Consider the following 11,659-nt stretch of genomic DNA (forward strand, 5'->3'; position numbering starts at 1 on the left):
CACGAGAGGAACTTACATTTGCCGAGTGGCTACTATATGCTGGGCACTTTCCAAACAAAAATTATCATTAAATCGTCCAAACATTACAGGCTCATCTAAACCTCCGAGCTTCTCACAGAGGGAGAAGACTGGAGGCTGGCAGCTGGAAAATGGTGGGCAGAAGCAGGATGCAAAGTCAGGTCTGTCTGGCTTTGAAAGTGTGGCCCTTTCCATTCCTCCAGGTCAGGAAGAAACAGCAAGAGCAAAGGCTTAGCAGCAGAAAATGCACATGGAGTTCTCTCTGGCAGGAGCACAGTGTCAGGCTCTGATGCTTTCACTTCTCAAAATGAATTACTGGCTCCCAGAACTTCCACATCAAGGTCAAACTCCTTAGTTTTGCACAAGGGGCCCTAGAATAAGGACCCCCATGCCCAAGGCGGTCATGGATGGATCCCTTTGAGAATGCAATAAAGTTTTATGAGTCCATTCCCTATGAAAATGCCTGTGTGAACATGAACACACACATATATTTACATTTAATTTCCAAGGGTTTTGTGGAACCCCTCTACAGACTCTAGGGGTCCATGGGCCCCCGTGGCTGAAATGCTTGCTGCTCCTTATCTCCAACCCACATTGTGATATTTTCCCCTTGTGAACCGTCAGCTCCGTGGGGGCAAGGGTCTGGTCTGCTGTGGTCACTGCTGTATCTCCAGCACCAAAAACAGCACCTGGCACCTAAGACGCATTCAGTAAATACCTGTGGAATGAAGTGTGAAGCCAGCTGGTTTCACACCTCCTGCCCTTTGCACCTGCTGTTCCTTCATTTCTTTTTTTTTTCCTACAAATTTATTTATTTATTTTTGGCTGCGTTGGGTCTTCGTTGCTGCACATGGGCTTTCTCTAGTTGTGGTGAGTGGGGGCTACTCTTCCTTGTGATGCGTGGGTTTCTCATTGCGGTGGCTTCTCTTGTTGCGGAGCACGGGCTCTAGGCACGTGGGCTTCAGTAGTTGTGGCACATGGGCTTAGTTCTAAGCTCCACAGCACGTGGGAATCTTCCCTGACCAGGGCTCGAACCCGTGTCCCCTGAATTGGCAGACGGATTCTTAACCACTGGGCCACCAGGGAAGTCCCTCCTTCTTCATTTCTAATGCACTCATCCTTCACAACTCACCTCAATTTCACCTTTTTCTGGAAGCTCTGATCTCTTAGGCTGGGTTAGGGGTCCTGCCCATGTACTCCCCCCAAACGCGATTCTGTCCTGAAATGAAGCCCTCACACTGATCTAGAATCATCAGTTTAGTTGCCTGCTCCCTCCCCATGAGCTATAAATCTCTGGGGGGCACCTTGGGAACCACATTGTAGGTGATTTGTATGTCTGCTACCCGTCCCAGGACCTGGCCTGTAACAGCCTGTGGTAAACATTTATGGAATAAGTGGAAGAGGGCAGTGGGAGAGGGAGCTGGAAAGGTAGGCTGTGGTCAGTTTGGAATGACCCCTGCCAGGCCAAGGATTTCCCATGTTGTGAGATAGGTGATGGGAATGCCTGGATTTTGTTTTCTTGTTTTATTTTGGTTTACTTTGTTTGTTTTTAAGGGAGGAGACAGATATGGTCGGGTTTGTGTGTTTAATGAATGGAAAGGAGAGGGACTTTAAAGCAGTTAAGAAGCTACTGTAATAGTTCAGATAATTTAAAAAAAAATAGAGGAAAGAAGAGACTTTTTTTTGGCCATACCACATGGCATGTGGGATCTTAGTTCCTCCACCAGGGATTGAACCTGCGCCCCCTGCATTGGAAGGGCAGAGTCTTAACCACTGGACCCCCAGGGAAGTCCCAGAAAAGAGACTTAAGACACACTTCCATATCAGAATCAATAGAACTTACCAACCCCTCCTCCTGTCCCCCCAAATAATCCCTTTTTAGACTTTGTTCCCTTGACACTACCCATAGCTTGAGCAGAACAGTGCTATCACATTGGATCTCTTGCAGGCCGGTGGCCGGAGTTGGCCTCACAGCTGAGTGAACAGGAGTACTGGCTCGTGAGTCACAGGCTGGGTCCCAGTCCTGGCTCTGCAGCTGATGAGTTGCGCAGTTTGCCCAAGGCACTCACACTCCGAGCCTTACTCTTCTAGTCTATCATGTGCTGGAAATAACAGTATCCAGTTCACAATGAAGAAATTATTTATTCAGACTAACAGATAGTCATGGTAAACCCTTGCGTGAGGAATGTAAATAAATAGTGCAGCCACTTTGGAAAAACGGTTCGGCTGATCCTCAAATAGTTAAACAGAGTCACCACATGACCCAGCAATTCCTCTCCCAGGTGTATACCCAAGAGAACTGAGAACACATGTGGACACAAAAACTTGGACACAGGGCTTCCCTCGCGGCGCAGTGGTTGAGAGTCCGCCTGCCGACGCAGGGGACACGGGTTCGTGCCCTGGTCCGGGAAGATCCCACATGCCGCGGAGCGGCTGGGCCCGTGAGCCATGGCCGCTGAGCCTGCGCGTCCGGAGCCTGTGCTCCGCAACGGGAGAGGCCACAACGGTGAGAGGCCCACGTACTGCAAAAAAAAAAAACAACTTGGACACAAATGTTAATAACATTGTTATTCATAATAGCCAAAAAGTGCAAACAACCCAATTGTCCGTTAACAAATGGATAAACAAAATGTGTATAGTGGGAATTCCCTGGTGGGCCAGTGGTTAGGACTCTGCGCTTTCCCTACTGAAGGCCCGGGTTCAATCCCTGGTTGGGGAACTAAGATCCCACAAGCCGCGAGGTGTGACCAAAAAAAAAAAAAAATGTGTATAGTAACAGTGAACGTATTATGGTTTGGCCATAAAAAGGAAGGAGGTACTGGTACATGCTACAACATGGATGAACCTTAAAAACGTTATGCTAAGTGAAAGCCAGATGCAAAAGATCCCATATTGTAGGGGTACACTCAGGAAATGCCCAGAATAGGCAGCTACGCTGAGACCGTAGATTAGTCGTTGCCAAAAACGAGGAGGGAGAGATGGGAAGTGACTGCTAATGAGTATGGGGTTCCTTCTTGGGGGTGGTGAAAATGTTACACTGTTAGATAGTGGTGATGACAGTACAACCCTGTGAATGTACTAAAATCCATTTAATTGTACACTTAAAAGGATGAATTTTATGATATGTGAATTGTATCAGTTAAAAAAAATTTTTAAACGCTTTCACATGCATCAGGCACTAGGGATTGAAGGATGAATAAGACTCAGACTCCATCCTCAGAGACATAAAGTCCAGTGGGGGAGAGGAGTAGATGAATCAAGTTATCACACAGTAAGTGTAATTACATCTAAAGGAAGCGCCGTTCAGTGGCCAAGAATCCACCCGCCGATGCAGGGGTTACAGGTTCGAGCCCTGGTCCAGAGAGATCCCACATGCTGCGGAGCACCTAAGCCTGTGCGCCACGACTACTGAGCCCACATGCCACAACTACTGAAGCCCACGCGCCTAGAACCCGTGCTCCGCAACAAGAGAAGCCACCGCAATGAGAAGCCCGCGCACCACGACGAAGAGGAGCCCCCGCTCGCCACAACCAGAGAAAGCCCACGCGCTGCAACGAAGACCCAATGCAGCCAAAAATAAATAAATAAATAAATTTATTTTTAAAAAATGAAGGAAGCGCCATGGAAGAGAAGTAACATATCATTGGGGAGGGGCATTGATCTAGACTGGAGGGCAGGGAGGAGTCCTTAAAGGTGTTGGTGCCACAGTCTGAAGACAGAAGACTTCCCATGTCTGAATCAGTAGGATTTATCAACCCCCAAGAGGAGGACACAGCATGCAGAGGTCCTACAACAGGAGGATGCCTGAGACATTCAGGGAACTGAAGGAGGGCCTGAATGGAAGAACACGTAGAATGAGGCGGGCTGTGGCATGAAGCTGCAGCTGGAAAAGTAGATACAGGCCAATTGTACTGTACCTTCTAAGATGATAAGAAGTGCTCAGTGGGACTTCCCTGGCAGTCCAGTGGTTAAGACGCCACACTTCCAATGCAGGGGGTGTGGGTTCCATCCCTGGTTGGGGAACTGAGATTGCACATGCCGCGCAGCGCAGCCCCCCAAAATTTTTTAATTTAAAAATTAAAATAAAAAGAAGTGCTCAATGATGACAGAAAATGACCTTCCTCCTTCCTCCCTAACTCGCTCTACCTCCGTTGCTGCCTGTGTCGGTAGAAGCACCACCTTGCACACAGTCGCTTAAGCTCAAAGCGAAGTTATCCAGACGCGGCTCCCAGCCTTACTTTCCACGTCCAACCTACCAGTGAGCTTGTGGCTCCTGCCTTTAAAGACTTCTCCTCTCCATCTTCTGCTGGCCCCCAAGCCTAGGTTTCATCAACTCCCGCCTGGACTCCTGCGACCCTTTCAGCCTGGCCTTCCCAATTCCACTCGTGCCAGTGAGTCCACCTTCCAGTCAGAATGATCCTGGCTTCAACCAGGCCTCTCCCCTTGGAAGTTTCCACGACTGTTGGGCAAACGTACAAACTCCCAACAATGCCCCCTAGTCCATCCGGGCCCTCCTGCTGCCCCCACCTCCCTCTGGCCTCTCTCTTCTCTATGCTTTCACTGTTGTGACCTGTTCTCATCCATTAAAACCCCGTGTTCTCCCACCTGGGCCTGGAACATTCCCCCACCCTGGCCTATCTAACTAATCCTTCAGATTTTGACTTAACGGGCACTTCCTACAGGAAGGCTCCTTGCCCGACTCCAGCAATAAACCCCTTTGCTATGTGACTCGTATAACATTCGAGTCACCCTTTGATAAAACTCATCACGACGTGTCTGTTTCCTCTGATAGACTGTATGGGCCAGAGGATAGGAACCTGAGCCCACCTTCCCCACCACTATCCTCCCACCACTTAACAAAGAAGCCACCACCCACCACTGCCCCCAACCTGGCAAATTCCTACCCATCCTTCAAATCTCACTCACCTACATCGCTTTCAGGGGGACAGCCTTCCCTGAGCACCCAGACTTGGGGGGGTCATCCGTTTACAGAGCCCCACACTTCCCTGGGCATCTCTTACAGCACTTATCGCAGCTGTAAAAGTGACTGATTTTAATATGTCTCCCCCCTTTGATTTTCTGTCTTGTTTCTCTTTGCCCCAGCATTTAAAAAAATGCTTGTCACAAGACTCCCCCCAGGTCAGCCCACAAGAATTCTTATGAAAATCCCTAAAACTGCATGCAAAATTCTGTGCATGAACAATTTTCTGAAGAACCAGTCTGTGGCTTTTGTTGGCGTTTCAAAGGGGCCCAAGATGTGAAAGGTTAAGAACCTTCTCCCAGGAGCTGAAGGGGCTGTCTTTCCTTCAAAACAGCCCTGCCAACCGACTTCTATGCAAAACCATTGCCCTAGAATATAAGTTCCAAGTGGGCAACAATCTTTATTTTGTTCATTGGTGTACCCCAAATGCCTGGAACGGTGCCTGGTCCCTTCCAGGTGTGGGTGTAGAATGACCAAACATAGTCTTTGATGACTGTAACAGTTGTGAGAACTGTGTAGTGGTTAACTATTGCTGCATAACAAATTACCCCAAAATGTAACGGCTTAAAACAACATTTATCACCTCAGTTTCTCTAGGCTGGGAGTCAGCATGCAGCTTAGTTGGGTCCTCTGCTTCAGGGTCTCTCACAGGGCTCTGAAGTGCCAGCCAGGGCTGTAGTCATCTGAAAGTCTGACTGGGGAAGGATCTGCTTCTGAGCTCACTCATGTGGTTGCCAGCAGGATTCAGTTCCTCACTGGCTGTGGGCTGGAGGCTGCCCTGAGTTCCCCACCACATGGGCCTCTTCAAAGGGCAGCTCACAACATGGAAGCTTGCTTCAACAGATCTTGCAAGGAGGAGGAGAGGAGGAGAAAGGGAGGAAGAGAGAGAGAGAGACAATAACAAGATGGCCGTTACAATCTTTTATGTCTTAACCTTGGAAGCAGCTTTCATCACCCTTGCTCTGTTCTGTTTGTTAGAAGCAAGTCTCTATTTAGGTCTAGTGCACACTCAAGGGAAGGAGATTATACTAGGAATGAATAGGAATGAACAGCAGTGGCAGGATCATTACATGTTTTCTCATATAGTGTCTGGCTCATCTGAAAACCCAAAGAGCAGAAGGTGCAGACCAAATGCCTACAGGTCAAGCAGATGGTGACGAGGGGAGAAATGAGAGGTGGGAGGTTTGGCGGACAGCTGAGCCTCTACCCATCCTCCAGCAGCAGACCACTGCCAAGCAGGAATGTAGGCTGACTTGTCAGATCTTCTAACTTTTCAAAAGAAGCCAAAGTCCTGATTTTTATGAGACACTTCCCGGTTTTTAAAATTGATAATCGCCGCAGAGCAACTAAGCCCGTGTGCCACAACTACTGAGCCTGTGCTCTAGAGCCTGTGCTCCACAACAAGAGAAGCCACTGCAATGAGAAGCCCGCGCACTGCAACGAAGAGTAGCCCCCGCTCACCGCAACTAGAGAAAGCCCACGCCCAGCAACGAAGACCCAACGCAGCCAAAAATAAATAAGTAAATACATAAATTTATGAAAATAAATAAAACTGATAATCTAGCAAACACACATGTGAGCAGTTTTTGACTCTTCTCGATGGCAGAAAAGGCCTAACCTATTCTACTACTCTATATGTTTGTTCCATCTCTCCTATGCCCACCCTCCCAACCGCCACACTCGTTCACTGAAGGCAGGGACCTAGTTAATTCACTTGCACACTTTCTACAGCTCTCTGCAGGCAGCAAGCCAACAGTAACTACTGCTGAAGAGAATATGTCATGGCTGACATCAGGGAGCGTGCCCCACCCACACCCGCGCTCCAGTCCTAGAGGGGCGGGTGAAAGTGGCCGCTCATGTCTGAATTAGCTGCAATCCTGGCTCTAGCACTTGCTTGATGTATGACCTTTAGCAAGTTACTAACTTTTCAGAGCCTCAATTTCTTCACCTATAACAATAATGGTACCTGCCTCAGAGTTATGAGTTTTAACTGAAATAATATACTTATTAGCACAATGTAGCAACTCGATAGCTATTCTCACTGGCATCATCCCCGTTTCCTCACCAGCTCCCTGGCATGTCTCCCCTGAATCCATTAAGCCATCATTACCACTATCCACCTGGCTGACAGCTAGAGGGCGCTTTAAAATGCAGATCTGTCATTTTCACTGCCAGGGTTTACATCCTTCAACAGTTTGCCGATGCCCTTTGGAGAAAATCCAAACTCTTTTAACTCAGCTCATCAGGCGCTTTGGAGCTGCGCCTGCGCAGCCCTCGGGCAGGTCTCATCTCTCACCACTACCTCCCTTCCCATTTGGCACTCCAGGCAGGCCAGAGCTTTGTTTCTTCACGGCTCCACACTTTCTGCCACTTCAAAGCTTTTGCAAGTGCTCTCTGTCGAGCTGGAACCTCTTCTCTCCATTCTCTACCACCCCTTCTAGATGTTCCAGCTATGTGCTCTGAAAATTCCTGACGTTCCTTGCTAAACCTGAGGGCAGGTACAATATCTGTTTTCCTCACCACTCTGCTCTTCCTAGTACAACGGCCGCAAGGAATACACCAATTACACACATTTGTAGAACTGGCCACAGCAGTGCTGATTCCCGTGGGCAGACAGCGCCACCTGTTGACGCAAGTTGGCACTTCAGTACCTAGAAAGGAGCCTTAGCTCTCTGCCCACGCTTAAGGTAGATGGACAAGTTTTGAAGTTTTCAGGGGGTCTATCTCGAGACTCCTTACATCAAAGTTAGCAATTTAAAAAAAAAAGAAAAAAAAGAGCTAACATTATTGAGTATTTAACGTGGGAGAATTAGGCACTTTCCTAAGTGCTTTAGTTATTAACACATTTAATCTTCACAACCACTCAATGAAGTAGGTACTTTTATCGCTTTATAGATAGGGTAACTGAGGCACAGAGTAGTCAAATGCCTCACCCAAGATCACACAGCCAGAAAATTTCATCCCAGGTGGTCTGACTTGAACCTGGATTTTTTTTTTTTTTTTGGCCACACTGCGCAGCTTGTAGGATCCTAGCTCCTGACCAGGAAATGAACCCAGGCCCTAGGCAGTGAAAGTGCAAAGTCCCAACCACTGGACCGCCAGGGAATTCCCTGAACCTGTACTTTTAAGCCTGAAACTCACTGCCTCTACCGTCTCCTTTCCTGTGAGCCCAATGACCTGGTGAGGTTACACCCCAGACACCTCCCTCTGCTGCGAAGGCACTGCTACCAGGGGCACTGGCGTCAACCAAAATTCCTTCTGCAGTGAACCCTACGTTTTGAGAACTGCACAGTTCTGCAAGAGCACCCTCAGGACAGGAAGTAGATGCGGGCTCTCCTCCACAAGCAGTCAACCCTGACCTCCGTTATTGCTCCTCGCCTGTGACCTCCAGCAAACCACCACCTCTCTGAGCTCCCTTTCCCTAACAGGGCCTTTGGCCTGCTGAGTGGATGAGACTGGATACCCCATGAAGAGTGAGGAGCGCAGTCCCTGACTGAGATTCAGGTGAACACTGAATGGCAGTGGTTATCACTCGGTCCCCTCCCTGGATCGCACACATCACACATGAAGCTGGGTCCCTTCACATGTTTCGATACTGCTGTTTAGAACCAAGAGGTTGTGGCTACTTCATGCTTAGGTTCCATCTACTTTCCACTCTCTCCTCTAAATCATTCCTTTATATCATTGAGGAAAATGCCTGCCTGCACTTGATTTTAAGTTGTTAGACATAAATAATATATACTAGGCACTTTCTATGGCCTAGTCATTATTCTAAATAGTTTGTTCATATTAACTCATTTAATCTTCACAACAGCCCTGATTCTCCCCACTTTACAGATGAGGAAGCTAGGCACAGTGAAATGACACGTTCAGGGTCACACAGCAAGTGGCTGACGTGGAAGGTAAACTTAAGCCGTGGTACCAGTCTATGCTTTTAAACACTACGTTAGACTCCCTCTGCTGGTAGAGGCTGTGTCTGCTGCCTTTACTCCCAAGTGCCAGGAACACTGCTTTGCACACTGTAGGTGTCAACAAACTTGTTTTAATATATAATATATATAAACACACAGTCACATGCCAGTGTGACAAACACCCCTTCTCCGACCGGGAAAGAGCGCCATCATACCCTGGGCTCCTGGAGACTTTCCAGAAAGAGCCTAGGCCTGGCAGTCTTCACAGATGACACTCAATGGGGGCACTTTTATTAGACAAGTGGGAAAGGACAGGGTGCACCTTACGGTGTACTGCCTGGGGCCTCATGCAGGCCCAGAACTCTGCTGCACCCTCTTCATCAGCTCTTCGTCCTGCATAGACAATTCTGTCAACTTTTTGCCCATCCGCTCATGGATATCCAGGTACTTGGAGACACACCGGTCCAGGCACACAGACTCGCCCTTGGACAGTTCTGCTTCCTTGTAGTGGGGAGGCACGCACTTCCGGTGGCAGGCACTGGTCATTCTAGAAAGAAGGAAGGGCAAGGTCAGGTCAGCAGCCTCCTGTGGCATACCAGGAACCCTCAGCCATTCCTGCCCTGCTATACTGATTTCACCTCCCCAAGAAGGCAGTGTAAATCCTCAGTTTGCACCTCAACTATCTTGGAAGATCCTTGAGAGCAGGAACCATTAGCCATGTTTATGACTAATCAAACAGGAACCATTAGCTGAGTACCAGCTATGTTCCAGACGTCGTGCTAAGTGCTTGACAGGGATTCTGTCATGCAGTTCTTACGATAATCCTAAGAGGTAGGCACAATCATTATCCCCCTTTTTACAGATAAGGAAATGAAGGCACAGAGAGCCTCAGGACCACATAAAGCTGGGCTATGGACCCAGGTAGCCTGACTTTACAGCCTACATTTAAAAATTATTCTGATAAATAGCCTCCAAGATAAAACAACGAATCTAGGGAGGATACCAGAGAGCTTAAGCCAATAAAAATAGGAATTATTTGTTGACTGCTTACTCGACTTGTGTTGGGCTTAACGCTAAGAGCTTGTCATATACTTTTACATTTCATATTGCTAATGTCTCTGTGAGGAAGGTACTATTATTAACTCCACTTTACAGATGGGGAAACCACTGGTCTAACCGTCCATGTAACTTGCCCAAGGCCATAGTAGTGGTGGTTGGTGCAGCTACGATTTGTTCCCAAATTTGCCAGATGGTTATGGGCACTAGTTAGGAGTCAGACTGAGTTACTGGTTCTGACATTGCTACTGACCAGCTGTGGACCCTGAGAGAGTTATTTAACCTCTAGAAACCTCAATGTCCTCACCTTTAAAAAAAAGATAATGCATATAAAATGCTCAGCATGTGTCTGAGATGGATTAAGAGTCTAAGAAATGTTGACTACTTAGCGGGCTACGTGTTATTTGCCACAAGGCAAATGCTCTACTCTTCCCGGAACACAACCAGAGCCTAGACGGGACCTTCTCTTCCTGCTCAGCTCCTACGTCGCCAATTCCATCCCAACCTAAATGCCCAGTTCCTTCTAGTGACCCCACACTGCGTCTGCATTAGCCCTTAAGCATGGGGCGGGAGTTGGGGGTGCTGGGAGGGTAAGCCCGGGCCTCAGGTTTCCCCGGAATGAGGAAAATAATCTTCAGAAGTTATCCACCTCTGCCTTGGCAAGAGTGACCTGGGATCATTCTCTAAGACAAGGCAGCGCAGAATCAGCCCTTACCTGTTGTACATATCAGCCATCATCTCAACCTCCAGCTCTGCCGCCAGCTGCTGGGCCCTAAGCGGGTCCATTTCAGCCCTGCACCGTGGAAGAGATCTCCCTCTGGCCTCCTAATCCTGGGGGCAGACATCATGGTCAGCACCCAGCCCCCCCATTCACCTTCCCATCGCAGGGGCTGGAGGATGTGGAGGAATCAGAGGGCATCAGACCAGCAGGGGCCACTGACCTCAGTGAATTCAAACGTCCCATTTCACAGATGTGGGAACTGAGGCCAAGAAGGGGAACACTGCCTAGCCCAAGGTCACAGAACATGTCAATGGCGGGTCTGGAAATCGAGCCCCAGAGCCCTGACTCCCAATCCCTCTAGGTCACCTCTATCCAGGAGAAGAAGGGGAGACCGGAACGGAGCATGAACCTGCGGGGTCCTAAGAATTCGATCACACGCGGGACTAAGGCGCCCGGGCCCCAGCCCAGGGTCTACACCTCTGAAATGGCGGCGCCATCATCAGGATCACCTTGAGGTCAGACGTCACTCACCACGGCCTGGGGCCTGCCACAACGGCCCCTATGTCCCCAACTTCGGGTAAACACTACAAACTCACCGGGCGCTCAGGTAGGATAGGGCGGACGCACCGGGGTCACTTCCGGGAGGGAAATCCCGCCTCTTCTCTGATCCGTACGCACTTCCGGAATGAAGTACCAACGAGGCGGCGCGGGAAAATCCGCTACCATAGAGAGGGAGCTGCTGGCCCGGCCTAAGCCGTCTCCCAAATGCTAGAGAGGACTCCAAAATACCATAGAGGCTTGAGCGGGGCGCAGAGCGCCTGCAGACTGGTTAGAATTCTTGTCTTTAGGGGTGTCACGGAGAGATTTGAGTTTATTGGTTCTGTGAGAGGGGCAGGACCACAGAACTCAGTGAACCTCGTCCTCACCTCCGGAGAGCCGAGGCCAGAGCGCCAATGAGGCGCGGAGTAGGAA

At 49.0% G+C, this 11,659-nt stretch overlaps 1 protein-coding gene across 5 annotated transcripts; it reads right to left on the minus strand.

Annotated features, from left to right (window-relative positions):
* Positions 1–9,031: 9,031 nt before the first annotated feature.
* On the minus strand, positions 9,032–11,353 carry TIMM10 (translocase of inner mitochondrial membrane 10). 5 transcript variants are annotated; one of them, XM_082659591.1, is made up of 3 exons: positions 11,284–11,353; positions 10,682–10,797; positions 9,032–9,457 (listed from the first exon to the last, which is right to left on the minus strand). In XM_082659591.1, exons 2-3 carry the CDS (start codon positions 10,750–10,752, stop codon positions 9,256–9,258), a joined length of 273 nt encoding a protein of 90 aa, XP_082515717.1. In that variant the 5' UTR covers positions 10,753–10,797; positions 11,284–11,353; the 3' UTR covers positions 9,032–9,255. The 5 variants fall into 5 exon arrangements, with proteins under 5 accessions (XP_082515717.1, XP_082515719.1, XP_082515718.1 ...); XM_082659593.1 differs by having other exon boundaries at positions 11,197–11,310; XM_082659592.1 differs by having other exon boundaries at positions 11,219–11,299.
* Positions 11,354–11,659: the final 306 nt, after the last annotated feature.

Source organism: Grampus griseus (assembly GCF_964374135.1).
Source record: "Grampus griseus genome assembly, chromosome: 8".
In the NCBI taxonomy this organism is placed as follows: Eukaryota; Metazoa; Chordata; class Mammalia; order Artiodactyla; family Delphinidae; genus Grampus; species Grampus griseus.

Bases quoted from the DNA above. Each gene is read 5' to 3' on its own strand.
- TIMM10 (XM_082659591.1), bottom strand. From the start codon at position 10,752: ATGGACCCGCTTAGGGCCCAGCAGCTGGCGGCAGAGCTGGAGGTTGAG. The intron at 9,458-10,681 runs GTAAGGGCTGAT...CCTTCTTTCTAG, and splicing joins ATGGCTGATATGTACAACAG to AATGACCAGTGCCTGCCACC.